General features: G+C 44.3%; 1 protein-coding gene across 3 annotated transcripts in view; it reads left to right on the forward strand.

The window, feature by feature from the left end:
- ARHGAP31 (Rho GTPase activating protein 31) overlaps nucleotides 1-15,854 on the forward strand; it is a 122,519-nt gene that overhangs the window by 87,566 nt on the left and 19,099 nt on the right. For 2 of the 3 annotated variants that reach the window (NM_001205810.2, XM_059882806.1), the window contains exons 7-9: nucleotides 902-1,100; nucleotides 5,332-5,456; nucleotides 15,676-15,738. In NM_001205810.2, the coding sequence (NP_001192739.1) occupies nucleotides 902-1,100; nucleotides 5,332-5,456; nucleotides 15,676-15,738 (387 nt within the window). The remainder of the gene's footprint in view (nucleotides 1-901; nucleotides 1,101-5,331; nucleotides 5,457-15,675; nucleotides 15,739-15,854) is intronic. The other variant, XM_059882835.1, reaches the window with a different exon arrangement.

Here is a 15,854-nt window from a genome sequence, read left to right on the forward strand (position 1 = left end):
TCCAATGAATATTCAGGGCTGATTTCCTTTAGGATTGGCTGGTTTGATCTCCTTGCAGTCCAAGGGACTCTCAAGAGCCTTCTCTAGCACCACAGTTCAAAAGCATTCTTCAGCCCTCAGCCTTATTTATGATCCAGCTCTCATATCTGTATATGACTACTGGAAAAACCCATAGCTTTGACTGTATGGACCTCCAACCTTAAATTGCCTTAGAGGCCATGTTTTCCAGCTGCAGCTGCTGCTAAGTCACTTCAGTTGTGTCCAACTCTCTTCAACCCCATAGACGGCAGCCTACCAGGCTCTGCCGTCCCTGTGATTCTCCAGGCAAGAACACTGGAGTGGGTTGCCATTCCCTTCTCCAATGCATGAAAGTGATAAGTGAAAGTGAAGTCGTTCAGTCGTGTCCGATTCTTCAAGACCCCATGGACTGCAGCCTACCAGGCTCCTCTGTCCATGGGATTTTCTAGGCAAGAGTACTGGAGTGGGTTGCCAAGAGAAGGGGTAATCTCATCCCCACCCTAGCTGAGTGAGACCTCCTCTGTGGCTGAACACACATTCTCACCTGACCGAAGGACTAGGCAGTACCCAGGGGCAAATACCCTTAGCTGTTACTCTGGCACACATGAAGTGCTCAATATGTTGTTGCGTGAATGAATGGTCTGTCTCTGAAAAGTACAGGAATGCAGGTTACCTTCTGAAGCCTCTGTGTGCCCTCTGGCTGGGCTGGCCAGGATTGCTATCACATTCCTATATGTAGTCTTTGCCACAGACCCCACTATGCCCAAGAGAAGCCCCTGCCAGGAGGTCAGGAATGGAGGAGCTGTGGCTGCAGGCATCTGGCTGGAACTGGTGAACAGATCCACTCCCAGGAGGTCTATGAACTCTTCTCTTCTCTTTACAGAAAACCGGCCTATCATGAAGAGCCTGACTCTGCCCGCCCTCTCCCTGCCCATGAAGTTGGTGAGTCTGGAGGAAGCTCAGGCCCGGAGCCTGGCTACTAATCATCCTGCCAGGAAGGAAAGAAGAGAGAATAGCCTGCCCGAGATTGTCCCTCCCATGGGCACCCTCTTCCACACTGTCCTTGAGTTACCAGACAACAAGTAAGTGGCCTTCTTTCAAATTCTGGGAGATGTTTGGGTGGCAGGGGACAGAGGAGGAAGTGGTTAGAGTCTCAGGGCTATAATGGCAGCATGGGCTGGGGTTGTGATCTGGTTTGGGGGGTAAGGCGGCCTTCCAGAAGAGATGGGAGCTGATGCCACGACATCCACCAATGTGCATTCCCTCACTGCCCCAAAGTCTTTGAGACCTTGATCTCCCACCAGAGATCCCTAGTACTATGGTGGGGATAGGGCTCATAGGTGTCAAGAATCATAACTAAAATCCCTTATTTCCTAGCTTAGACAAAATAGCCTTGATGTTTTCAAAAGGAAAGTTGCTAAACAGAAAAATTTGCTGCCTCCTCCACCCTGCACCTTCACGGCACATTATAAAAGGCGTGGCGATGGACGGAGGACAAGTTGACAAAGCACCACTCTGGGCTGAAAACTCTTGAGGACACGGCGCTTGAGGACATGCATCCTGGCTTCTGTTCCTCCTCTCTTACCTGTCAGAGCCTTCCCTTCCCTGCAAGAACAAAACAAACACCATTTTCACTCACGTCTTTCCTCACTCTCCTTTTCATTTCTTCTGTTGTAACCCTGGTCTCCACACATTCCTCGGTTATGGAAGCAAGAGTCCTAAATTCTAGGCAGACAGTAAGTGGAGGAGCCGGAAGGCAATCTTTTCGTTGAAGAGTATCATCCTTGCTGTTTAGTCAGTGAAAGGAGGTGTAAAAGTAGAACCCTCAGACCTCTCGTCAGTGTCCTCCACATGATGGCACGGCTGTTTCCCTCTGGGGAGGGAGAGTGCGCTGGGTGCCTGGGAAGGGTGACTGGATCTCACCTGGCAGGAAACGCTCCATTTCCTGGCACTGCCCCTCCCCCCAAATCCCTGGAGGATGACACTTTCATCCAGGGATCAGGAAGAAGGATAGCTCTGAAGGACAATCAAGTATACCTTCCCTGTGCTGTCAGCCACACCTGGGGTGCACCATGCCTCAAGGTATAGGCTCAAGGCCAAGTGCTTGACGACATTAGGCTAGATCCGACAGAAACCACGAAGCACTGCAGGTCTATCGCTGATGGTAGAAGCATGTGTTCTTTGAGAACCCTGTGGAGAAGACGTCCTCTGTGGAGCCCACACGTGCCAGGGTTTCATCCCAGAACTTTTTGAAATATAATGGCTAGGCCAGCCAGAGCCTGGCAAGGCCTCTGTGGTGACCTCTGGTGGCAGCAGGTCCTCTGGGCCCCGTCTGAGTTCAGTTCAGTTCAGTTCAGGCGCTCAGTCGTGTCTGACTCTTTGTGACCCCGTGGACTGCAGCACGCCAGGCCTCCCTGTCCATCACTAACTCCTGAAGCTTACTCAAACTCATGTCCATTAAGTTGGTGATGCCATCCAACCATCTCATCCTCTATCGTCCCCTTCTCTCCCAGCATCTTTCCCAGCATCAGGGTCTTTTCAAATGAGTCAGCTCTTCACATCAGGTGGCCAAAGTATTGGAGTTTCAGCTTCAGCATCAGTCCTTCCAATGAATATTCAGGACTGATTTCCATTAGGATGGACTGGTTGGATCTCCTTGCTGTCCAAGGGACTCTCAAGAGTCTTCTCCAACACCACAGTTCAAAAGCATCAATTCTTTGGCGCTCAGCTTTCTTTATAGTCCAACTCTCACATCCATGCATGACTACTGGAAAAACCATAGATTTGACTAGACAGACCTTTGTTGACAAAGTAATGTTTCTGCTTTTTAATATGCTATCTAGGTTGGTCATAACTTTCCTTCCAAGGTGTAAGCGTCTTTTAATTTCATGGCTGCAGTCACCATCTGCAGTGATTTTGGAACCCAGAAAAATAAAGTCAGCCACTGTTTCCACTGTTTCCCCATCTATTTGCCATGAAGTGATGGGGCCAGATCCCAAGATCTTAGTTTTCTGAAAGCTGGGTTTTAAGCCAACTTTTTCACTCTCCTCTTTCACTTTCATCTAAAGGCTCTTTAGTTCTTTGCTTTCTTCCATAAGGGTGGTGTCATCTGCATATCTGAGGTTATTGATATTTCTCCCAGCAATCTTGATTTCATATTGTGCTTCATCCAGCCCAGTGTTTCTCATGATGTACTCTGCATAGAAGTTAAATAAGCAGGGTGACAATATACAGCCTTGACATACTCCTTTTCCTATTTGGAACCAGTCTGTTGTCCCATATCCAGTTCTAACTTGCTCCTGACCTGCATACAGATTTCTCAGGAGGCAGGTCAGGTGGTCTGTTATTCCCATCTCTTGAAGAATTTTTCAGTTTGTTGCGATCCACACAGTCAAAGGCTTTGGCATAGTCAATAAAGCAGCAGCAGATGTTTTTCTGGAACTCTTTTGCGTTTTCGATGATCCAACAGATGATGATAATTTGATCTCTGGTTCCTCTGCATTTTCTAAATCCAGCTTGAACATCCGGAAGTTCACAGTTCATGTATTGCTGAAGCCTGGCTTGGAGAATTTTAAGTATTACTTTGCTAGTGTGTGAGATGAGTGCAATTGTGTGGTAGTTTGAAGATTCTTTGGTATTGCCTTTCTTTGGGATTAGAATGAAAACTGACCTCTTCCAGTCCTGTGGCCTCTGCTGTGTTTTCCATATTTGTTGGCATATTGAGTGTAGCACTTTCACAACATCATTTTTAGCATTTGAAATAGCTCAACTGGAATTCCATCACCTCCACTAGCTTTGTTTGTAGTGATGCTTCCTAAGGCCCATGTGACTTCACATTCCAGGATGTCTGGCTCTAGGTGAAGCCTCACACCGTTGTGATTATCTGGGTTATGAAGATCTTTTTTGTATAGTTCTTCTGTGTAGTCTTGCCACCTCTTCTTAATATCTTCTGCTTCTGTTAGGTCCATACCATTTCTGTCCTTTATTGTGCCCATCTTTGCATGAAATGTTCCCTTGGTATCTCAAATTTTCTTGAAGAAATTGCTAGTCTTTCCCATTCTATTGTTTTCCTCTGTTTCTTTGCATTGATCACTGAGGAAGGCTTTCTTATCTCTCCATGCTATTCTTTGGAACTCTGCATTCAAATGGGCATATCTTTCCTTTTCTCCTTTGCCTTTTGCTTCTCTTCTTTTCACTGCTATTTGTAAGGCCTCCTCACACAACCATTCTGCCTTTTTGCAGTTCTTTTTATTGGGGGTGGTCTTGCTCCCTGCCTCCTGAACAATGTCACGAACCTCCGTCCGTAATTCTTCAGGCACTCCGTCTATCATATCTTATCCCTTGAATCTATTTCTCACTTCTGCTGTATAATCGTAAGGGATTTGCTTTAGGTCATACCTGAATGGTGTAGTGGTTTTCCCTACTTTCTTCGTTTTCAGTCTAGCACTCAACTATCCCTGCTTCATCAGGGAAATAAGAGACAAAGCCAGAGACACTGGCCACCCTCTGCGTTTCTCTGCCGTGGCCACTGACCACACCCAGCAGTCTGCAGCTCTCCGGGGCCAGGCTGTCTTCTAAATTGCTCTCTCATCCACCCCCTGTCCAGCCCACTGAAGTCTTCCCTAGCCTTCTCCTCATCTGTGTATGTCCCAGAAGTGTGGCTGCAGTGCAGGGAGCAAAAAAGGACTGAGGTCTCTGGTCTTTAGTGTTTACTCCCGTAAGAAATAGATGTCTTTGAAAACCCAGGAGAAAAGTGTTCATCAGAATTTCTACCAGAATTCCCAGAACTGTGGTTGCTTGTGACCTCTGAGTCTCGCACCAACCCCTGCCTCTGTTTGCTGCCAACCCCTGCTTTTAATGGGCTTCCCTCGTGGCTCAAATGGTAAAGAATCTGCCTTCAGTGTGGGAGGCCTGGGTTCAGTCCTTGGGTCAGGAAGATCCCCTGAAGGAGGAAATGGCAACCCACTCCAGTATTCTGGCCTGGAAAATTCCATGGCCTGAGGAGCCTGGTGGGCTACAGTCCATGGGGTCACAAAGAGTCAAACATGATTAAGCCAGTTTCACTTTCCTGCTTTTAATAGCACCTCTGAAAAATGTGATCCTTCACTCTGACTCATGAAAACCTGGCTTGGTCATCAAGGGCATCCTTGGACAGGGTGAGAGTCAGGCTCAGCTTGGATTTTTTAAAAGAATTTCTTGCCATGTCAGAATCATTCATAACTAAGAACATGTTTGGGATATTCCTTCTATAGTTCAGAGTCCCATTGAAATGGCTAGTTACCCAACTTACCCGCTGTGGCTTGGCTCTTTTAGAAGAAAGCTCTCCAGTAAATCCAAGAAGTGGAAATCAATATTTAACCTGGGACGTTCTGGATCAGACTCCAAATCAAAGCTGAGTAGAAACGGGAGTGTATTTGTGAGAGGACAGAGGCTCTCAGGTAAGAATCAACAATGGTTATGTTCATAAGAGAGATATAAATATATATTTTTAGTTCTATTTCTTAAGTCTTTGGTTTGATTAGGTCAAGCTCACTAATCCTAGAAGAGAAACTTATAAATTAACTGAAGAGCCTTTTTTGTTTCTTACTAAGTTTATTTATTTATTTTTGGCTGCACTGGGTCTTGTTTACCCGGGCTTTTCTCTATTGCAGTGGGCAGGTGCTGCTCTTCGTTGCGGTGCACTGGCCTTTCATCGCAGTGGCTGCTCTTGTTGCAGAGCTCTCGCTCTAGGTGTGAGGGCTTCAGTAGTCATGGCACGTGGGCTTAGAGCATAAGCTCAGTAGTTGCGGTGCATGGGCCTCATTGCTTTTGAGGTGTGTGGGGTCTTCCCAGAGCATGGATGGAACCCGTGTCCCCTGCCTTGACAGGTGGGTTCCCAACCACTCACCACCTTGGAAGTCCAGTGTTTCTTTTTTAAATAATTTTGGATTTACAAAAATTTTTCAAAAATAGTACACAGAGAATCTATATACCCTTCATGCAGCTTCCCCAAAAGCTAATGTATTAAATAACTGTAATACAATGATCAAAACCATAATGTTAATATCTATGTAATACTATTAAATAATTTACAGATGTTATTTGTATTGGGCCCTTTGTCCTACTAATGTCCAGGCCCCACGGGGCCAGAATCTAGTCCAGGAACCCACACTGCATTTAAATGTCATGCTTCCTAAATCTTCCAACCTAGGCAGCTCCTCCATCTTTCTGACTTTGACACTTTGGAAGAGTTTTGGCCATTTATTTTGTAGAATATACCTCAGTTTGGGATTGTCTGATGTTTTCTCATGGTTAGATTGAGGTTACAAATGCTGTGCCTGTCACAGTGCGTCATATCAGAGGGCCCATGAGGTCAGTGTTTTATTGTTGGTGATGTCAACTTTGATCACTCGGTTAAAGTGCTGTCTACAAGGTTTGTTCCTGTGAACTTACTATTTTTTTCCTTTGCAATTAATAAGTGTCTTGTGGGAGATACTTTCAGACCATGCAAATATCCTTTTCCTTATCATACTTTCATCCATGAATTTTAATATCTATCAGTGGTTCTTGCCTATAACAGTTATAACTATGGTATTTACCATATGGTAATTTTCCATTTTCATCATTCTTTCTACATTTATTAATGAACTTTACTGTAAGGAAGATCTGACATTCAAATAAGGATGCTGCCCTGTGAAAATTATATCTGAGTAGTAAGTAGAACTGATGCAGGGGGGAACCAAGGGAACCACTATAAAATGGGGAATATAATCAATCAAGCTGAATATTGTTTCAGAAAGGGAAGGCCAAAGAATTTGCCACAGTGGCATTTAGTGTTATAGACTGAAAGCATGATTTTTTAAAAATGAGAGCAATAGTTATGAAAACAAGTAGTAAAAGGTAAACTTACAAATGCAATGAGCAAACCTTGATTGAATCTTAGTGTGAAAAAATAAAAAATACTACAGGGCTTCCCGGGTTGTCCAGTGGTTAAGATCCACCTGCCAATGCAGGGAACATGAGTTCGATCCCTGGTCCAGGAATATCCCACGTGCTGCAGAGCAACTAAGCCTGTGTGCCACGACTACTGAAGCCCACACTCTGGAGCACGTGCTCGGCATCCAGGGAAGCCACCATAGTGAGAGACCTCCACACCACGATGAAGAGTGGCCCCTGCTCGCCAAAACTAGAGAAAATCCACATGCAGCAATAAAGACACAGTGCAGCAAAAATAAATTTAAAAAAAAATTTGTTTAAGGGCTACAAAAGATAATTTTGAGGACAAATAGGCTAGATTTTAGATGAAATTAAAAACAGTAAATTTTCATAGTTTGCTGGTGCTTATGAGACATGCTGCTGCTGCTGCTGCTGCTGCTAAGTCGCTTCAGTCGTGTCCGACCCTGTGCGACCTCATAGACAGCAGCCCACCAGGCTCCCCCATCCCTGGGATTCTCTAGGCAAGAACACTGGAGTGGGTTGCCATTTCCTTCTCCAATGCATGAAAATGAAAAAGTCAAAGTGAAGTTGCTCAGTCGTGTCCGACTCTTATGCTAAAGTTAAGTATTTAAAGATGAAGTGTCAAAATATTCAAACTCACTTTCAAATGATTCTGTAAAATATAAGTATGTAGGTAGATAAATAGATTAGAAATAGATGAAACAAACATATGGCAAAATGTGAACCTAGATGGTAGGTTTAGACGTCTTCAACAGTTCTGAATGTTTGAAATTCTTAACAATAAAGATTTTTGGGGAAAAAACTAATATCTGTAGAGGAAATTTAGAGAATATCTTTAAGAAGCTTCCTCAACACTGGTTATAATTGTGTGCCAAGGATCATAAAGCACAGATGTTAGAAGTCATCACATTGTCCTACTGGAGTAATGAGGGATTTCACCAGGTACAGTGGGTTCAGTGGTTTAGGCTGTGTGTGCATGCTCAGTTGTGTCCGACTCCGTGGACCCCATGGACTGTAGCCCGCCAGGCTCCTCTGTCCATGGAATTTTCCATGCAAGAATACTGGAGCAAATTGTCATTTCCTACTTCAAGGGGTCTTCCCGAACCAGAGATTGAACCCACATCTGTGTCTCCTGCATTAGCAGGTAGATTCTTTACCACTGCACCACCTGGGAAGCTTGGTTTCAGCTCAAGTAAGAGCAAATCCAACTCTCTTGGCTTCTGCAAGGAGGTAACTTATTGGGACCACCCAGATGTAGGGAAAGCTTCAGGGACGATTTAGTCCAATGGCTGTGTTTCCATTTCTCCATGTTTTCCTCAGCTATGCCCTCCTCTGAGGGTCAGCTTTATCCTCAGACTGGCTCCCTTTGTAGCAACAAAGTGGGTATAGTATTCATAGTTCTAGGTTTTACCTTTGACTATCATTATGACCAGAAGGAGAAAGAACATCATTTCTGGTAGCTTGCTTCTTGGTACAGGGACCCTTCTTTCCCAGAACCTCCGCATTAAGTGTCTGTCGCCCTCCCCACCTCCCACCCCACAATAGTAGCCTTCATTAGTCACATGGGTTGATCGTTATGGCCAGGAGTGCTCTGTGCTGACCAGCTTAGGACTGGACTCCTGAACCAATCACTGGCATGAGGAATGGCATTACACCCATTGGGTGAGGAATGAGGTACCCCCAAGCTGGACAGGGCTCTGTGAGAAGGAGAAGGGAAATGGATTCTGGGTAGCCATCTGTAATATCCATTATATGGGGGAAAATGTATTTCACAAAATGGCAAGATGGTCAGGTGAAGAGGACAGGTCGCCGTAGGTATGGGAGGCCAGATACAAGTCAGAAGTTAGGATTCTCAAAGGAGAATTTAAGCGGTGTACCTGGCAAGAAATTCCTGATCTAATAATAGATTTGCTGAAGCACATCAGAGAGAACTTCAGTTACAGAATTAGTGCCACAATGTAAGAGGTTCACCAAGTACCAAAAAGTTAAAAGAACAAAACAGTTGAATAAAAATAGAATAAATGATTTGCTTTGATCGTGACTTAGGAAGATTTCCACCCCCGTGTGGTTTTCGAAAGGAAGAAGCTCCAGGTGCTGGATCAAACAGTGGTAAATTCATAGAATTTACAGGATGTCCCTGGCCGGCTCCTCAGCTCAGCTGCACCTCAGAATCACCCACAGGATGTGGTTCACACCCACAGCAGCTCTGCATCAGGAGGACTGTGATAAAGTCAGAGTATTGGTAACTTTTTAAAAGCTCCCCAGGAGATTCTGATATGCACCCACAGTTGAAAACCACTGCTATCTCATGAACAAGCTAGTCAGAAATAGTTCATCAAACTGGCTGGCTTTTGATGAGGTGCAGAGGTGAAATTAAAGAACCATCAATATCAATATAAATAGCTCTCTGTGACCTTGACTATTGTCTGAGTGGCCATGTTTCACCAGAAGAGTGTTGTTGAAACCCTAGAAATTAAAGACTGCGTGGGGGAGAATAGGGGGTGGTCATAACCCTGTAGTAGCCTCATTATTTGTTGAAATATACTTGTGAAAAAAGGAAATCAGTGAATTAACATATTTAAATAATTTTTAAATCTCTTTTTTTTAAGTTTCATAATTAAGAACATTTTAAAAGTTGATTCACCATGTTTATAGTACTGGAGTTTTTTGTGGGGAGGGGGTGCAGGTGAAGGGATGTTTAACCATGTTTAGAAAATGGAACAGAAATAGGAGATACTAAAGAGCAATATTGCATAGGAACCTGGAATGTTAGGTCCATGAATCAAGGTAAATTAGAAGTGGTCAAACAGGAGATGGCAAGAGTGAACAAAAATGGACTGGAATGGGTGAATTTAATTCAGATTATCATTACATCTACTACTGTGGGCAAGAATCCCTTAGAAGAAATGGAGTAGCCCTCATAGTCAACAAAAGAGTCTGAAATGCAGTACTTGGATGCAATCTCAAAAAACGACAGGATGATCTCTGTTTGTTTCCAAGGCAAACCATTCAATATCACAGTCTCTATGCCCCAACCAGTACTGCTGAAGAAGCTGAAGTTGAACAGTTCTATGAAGACCTACAAGACCTTCTAGAACTAACACCTAAAAAAGATGTTCTTTTCATCAGAGGGGACTGGAATGGAAAAGTTGGAAGTCAAGAGATACCTGGAGTAACAGGCAACTTTGGCCTTGGAGTACAAAATGAAGCAGGGAAAAGGCTAACAGAGTTTTACCAAGAGAACGCACTGGTCATAGCAAACACCCTCTTCCAACAACACAAGAGAAAACTCTACACATGGACATCACCAGATTTTCGATACCAAAATCAGATTGATTATATATATTCTTTGCACCCAAAGATGGAGAAGCTCTATACAGTTAGTGAAAAGACCAGGAGCCGATTGTGGCTCAGATCATGAACTCCTTACTGTAAAATTCAGACCTAAATTGAAGAAAGTAGGGAAAACCACTACACCATTCAGGTATGACCTACATACAGCAAATCCCTTACGTTTATACAGTGGAAGTGACAAATAGATTCAAGGGATAAGATCTGATAGAGTGCCTGAAGAATTATGGACAGATGTTCCTGACATGATACAGGAGGCAGGGATCAAGACCATCCCCAAGGAAAAGAAAGGCAAAATGGTTGTCAGAGGAGGCCTTACAAATAGCTGAGAAAGGAAGAGAAGCTAAAGGCAAATGAGAAAAGGAAAGATACATTCATCTGAATGCAGAGTTCCAAAGAATAGCATGGAGAGATAAGAAAGCCTTCCTCAGTGATCAATGCAAAGAAATAGAGGAAAACAATAGAATGGGAAAGACTAGTGATCTCTTCAAGAAAATTAGAGATACCAAGGGAAATTTCATGCAAAAATGGGCACAATAAAGGACAGAAATGGTATGGATCTAACAGAAGTAGAAGATATTAAGAAGAGGTGGCAAGACTACACAGAACTATACAAAAAGATTGTCATGACCCAAATAACCACGATGGTGTGGTCACTCACCTAGAGCCAGACATCCTGGAATGTGAAGTCAAGTGGGCCTTAGGAAGCATCACTATGAACAAAGCTAGTGGAGGTGATGGAATTCCAATTGAGCCATTTCAAATCCTAAAAGATGATGCTGTGAAAGTGCTGCACTCTACATGCCAGCAAATTTGGACAACTCAGCAGTGGCCACAGGACTGTAAAAGGTCAGTTTTCATTCCAATCCCAAAGAAGGGCAATGTCAAAGAATGTTCAAACTACCACACAATTTCACTCATCTCACACTAGCAAAGTAATACTTAAATTTCTCCAAGCCAGGCTTCAACAGTATGTGAACGATGAACTTCCAGATGTACAAGCTGGATTTAGAAAAGGCAGAGGAACAAGAGACCAAACTGCCCACATGCTTTGGATCATAGGAGAAACAAGACAGTTCCATCTACCTCTGCTTTATTGATTACACCAAAGCCTTTGACTATGTGGATCATAATAAACTGTGGAAAATTCTTAAAGAGATGGGAATACCAGACCACCTGACCTGCCTCCTGAGAAATCTGTATGCAGGTCAAGAAGCAACAGTTAGGACTGGACATGGAACAACAGACTGGTTCCAAATTGGGAAAGGAGTATGTCAAGGCTGTATATTGTGACCCTGCTTATTTAACTTATATGCAGAGTATATATAATACGAAATGCTGGGCTGAATGAAGCACAAGCTGAAATCAAGATTGCCAGGAGCAATACCAATAAGCTGATACCCAGATGACACCACCCTATGGCAGAAACTGAAGAGGAACTAGAGAGCCTCTTGATGAAAGTGAAAGAGGAGAGAGAAAAAGCTGGCTTAAAACTCAACATTCAAAAAACGTAGATCATGGCATCTGGTCCCATCACTTCATGGCAAATAGATGGGGAAACAATGGAAACAGTAACAGATTTTATTTTCTTGGGCTCCAAAATCACTGCAGATGGTGACTGCAGCCATGAAATTAAAAGACACTTGCTCCTTGGAAGAAAAGCTATGACCAACCTAGACAGCATATTAAAAAGTAGAGACATTACTTTTCCAGCAAAGACCTGTCTAGTCAATGCTATGGGTTTTCCAGTAGTTATGTATGGATGTGAGAGCTGGACCATAAAGAAAGTTGAGCGCTGAAGAAATGATGCTTTTGAACTGTAGTGTTAGAGACAACTCTTTGAGAGTCCCTTGGAGTGCAAGGAGATCCAACTAGTCCATCCTAAAGGAAATCAGTCCTGAATATTCACTGGAACGACTGATGCTAAAGCTGAAACTCCAATACTTTGGCCACTTAATGTGAAGAACTGACTCACTGGAAAAAACCCTGATGCTGGGAAAGATTGAAGGCAGGAGGAGAAGGGGAAGACAGAGGATGAGATGGTTGGATGGCATCACCAACTAGATGGACATGAGTTTAAGCAAGCTCTGGGGGTTGGTGATGGACAAGGAGGCCTTGCATGGTGTAGTCCTTGGGGTCACAATGAGTTGGACACAACTGAGCAACTGAACTGAGCTGACTGAAAGGGTAAGAAAAACTTGGGTACTGACTGAATGGAGATGCATAAACTCTGAAGTCTCCCAGACACATGTGTACTGGAATTTGTGTCAATGTATTATCAAACAGGAAGATTCTAGGGAATCTTTGAGCAGGGAAATAAAGCCACAGAGATAATCTAAGAGAGGGAACTCAAGGACCCAAAGAAAACGGGTGAGTGCATTTCCATGAGGCCAAGGTCCCAGGCAGAAAAAAAAATAATCTAAATACAGTTAGCTAGACTTTCCTGGTGGTCCAGTGGTTAAGAATCCACCTGCCAATGAAAGGGGCGTGGATTCAATTCCTGGTTTGGGAAGATTCCACTTGCTGCAGAGTAACTAAGCCCATGTGCTTAGAGCCTGTTCTCTTCAACAAGAGAAGCCATGCAATGAGAAGCCTGCACACTGCAATGAAGACCTAGTTCAGCCAAAAAGAAATAAGTAAATAAAACAAAACAAACAAACAAAGCCCTTTCCTAAAAGCCCAGGGGGATTCAGGTCTTTGAATGAATAAATAAATATCTACAGTTAGGCCTTCATATATGCATATGTGGGATGTAAGGGTAGACAAGGCTGATTGTAGTTCACCATTTATATAAGGATCTTGAGCATCCAGTGGATTATGGTATCACCATTTATATAAGGATCTTGAGCATCCAGTGGATTATGGTATCTGTGGGGGTCCTGGAACCAATCCCCTGCAAATCCTGAGGACAACTGTATAGTCATAGACCACAGAACCCTGAGTGCTTAGTCACTGTCCAGACAAGGAGCCAGGGAATTGTTGGAGACTGTTCCCTTCTGTGTCCATCAGGGCCACAAGGAGCTTCATTGTCAGACAGAGGGTCCCACAGGAAAGGTGAACACTGATGGCCCTGCAGCCAGAACTGTTGTCCGTCCTCTCTGACACTCACAGTCACCAGGCAAAGTTTTGTCTCCGAATGCATGATTGGAGATCTCCTGGTGGTCTCATGGTTAGGATTCGGCACTTTCACTGCCATGGCTGGGGTTCAGTCCCTGGTCAGGGAACCGAGACCCCGCAAGCTGCATATGTGCTTGTGCTTAGTCACTCAGTTGTGTCTGACTCTTTGAGACCCCATGGACTATAGCCCGCCAGGCTTCTCTGTCCATGGGGATTCTCCAGGCAAGAATACTGGAGTGGGTTGCCATTTCCTCCTCCAGGGGATCTTGCCAACCCAGGGATCGAACCCAGGTCTCCCACGTTGCAGGCAGATTCTTTACCAGCTGAGCTGCCAGAGAAGCTACCATGCAAACTGTATAGTGTAGCCAAAAGAAAAAATGAATACATGAATGAAAGGAGGCTGGCCAGGCAAGATTTTTTATTTGTTTGTTTCTAAATATTTATTTATTTGGCTGCGTCGAGTCTTGGTTGTTGTGGCATACAGGCTTTTTGTTGCAGCAAGCAGGCTTCATTGCCCCACAGCATATGGATCTTAGTTCCCCCACCAGGGATCAAACCCATGTCTCCTACATTTGATGGTGGATCCTTAACCACTGGACCACTAGGGAAGTCCCAATGGCCAGCAGTTTTAGAAGTCATTTTGTAAATTTGTGGAAATAGTCGATCTTCCAAGGATGAGAATTCTGCTTACTTCTGAAAGGAAGGAGGTGGAAGGCAGTCTTGGCATCACCACTGCTAAGTCCTTCCAGAGCCCAGTGGGCCCCAGGCAGAGAAGCTCCGAGCCTGGGAGGCTAAGGGGTTAATTCAGAGCCTCTTAAAAGAAGCAGGATGTGGATCAAGAAGGAAAAAAGGAGCTTTGAAAGAGGGATTAAACAAGTGTGAGTTAGGACCCAACTCGGGCTAGGGCAACTCTGAGTGCTTCTTTTAGAACCATCTCCTGGGTTCTCCCTTGTTGCTGAGCCCTGGTTTATCTTGAATAACATCAGCAACAACAACAATAAACAATAATGACTTCTTCAGCATTTACTTGATTCTAGATTAATACAACCTACTTTATATGCATTACTCATTTCATCCTCATAACAGCTCTACTTTTCTTCGTTTTCATGCCAAAAAAATGAAAGTTCAAAAAGGTAAGCTGCTTATCTGAGCCCAACAGTGGGAGAATTGGGATTCAAAGTCAGATCTTTCTGGATCCAGAGTTATCTTAAAGCTGCTTCTAAAGAGTTACTTTAGAAGCCCTGGCCAGCTTCTAAATTGCCCTCTCTCCCATCCTAGCAAGTTTGACCTGGAAGGAACTACCTTCCAGCCAGTTTGGCTTCCTGAAAAGAGATGATTTTGTGAAAATGCTTATGCCTATACATGGACTAATAAGTTTTCACACTCTCCTGAAAACCTGCTTAAGTGGCTTTCAAAGGTGCAGAGTCCTTCAGGCACATAGCAGGTGCTCAAAAAAGGTCTGTTTGGTTGGGATCTGCTCCAGGGTGAGGTTGGTGGGTGAGAGCTTTAGGGGAGCAACCAGACTGTGGACCTCAAGAAGCAGAGCTGCTTGTGGGAGAAGGGTGACCCACGGGGAAAAGGTGACTCCTGAGAGACAGGGGGAAAGTTCCCTGGGCCCTCTCACCTGTTGCACTAAATTTCTGGTTGTTGAGCAGTGTAGCTACAGTCAAGAATCCTGCTGCCTGGCCCGTCACCTAGGAGGCGTTACCTGGAGCCCCATGGGTTCTACCCTATGGATGAATCTTTGAATCTTTTTTGTAAAGTAAAATTGGGTTCAGGACTCCTCATTGGCTCAGCTTCCCTGGTGGCTTAGATGGTAAAGCGTCTGCCTGCAACGCGGGAGACCCATGTTTGATCCCTGGGTTGGGAAGATCTCCTGGAGAAGGAAATGGCAACCCACTCCAGTATTCTTGCCTGGAGAATCCCACGGACAGAGGAGCCTGGTAGGCTACAGTCCATGGGGTTGCAAAGAGCCGGACACAACTGAGCCACCTTCATACTCATTGGCTCATCAGAGCTTTGTGACAAAATTGTAATCTACCTTTCTCTGTAAAATGTTAATAAACCTTTGATCTATAATTGCCCTATTTTTATAAGGTCAGTTCCCTAAAGAAAGTGAGAACATCTAAGGTGGCATGGAGACTGTTTTTCAAAGGAAAGAGATTTCTCTGTTGTACTTACAGTCTGACCTATTGTTCTAAACACTTCCTCCGGAAGTGCATTCATCACGGATGTTCTTTCTTTTGTCTTTAGTGGAAAAGGCTACCATCCGACCAGCTAAAAGCATGGACTCACTGTGCTCAGTGCCTGTGGAAGGTAAGCTCTCCCAGCTGGGTTGGGAACTGGGAATCACGGCTGGAAGAGTGGCGCCCCCACACAGGACTTGCTTCAGCAACCCCAGAAGCTGCTCATCTCCAGTCTTGCTCACACGC

Source organism: Bos taurus, chromosome 1, assembly GCF_002263795.3.
Source record: "Bos taurus isolate L1 Dominette 01449 registration number 42190680 breed Hereford chromosome 1, ARS-UCD2.0, whole genome shotgun sequence".
Lineage (NCBI taxonomy): Eukaryota > Metazoa > Chordata > Mammalia > Artiodactyla > Bovidae > Bos > Bos taurus.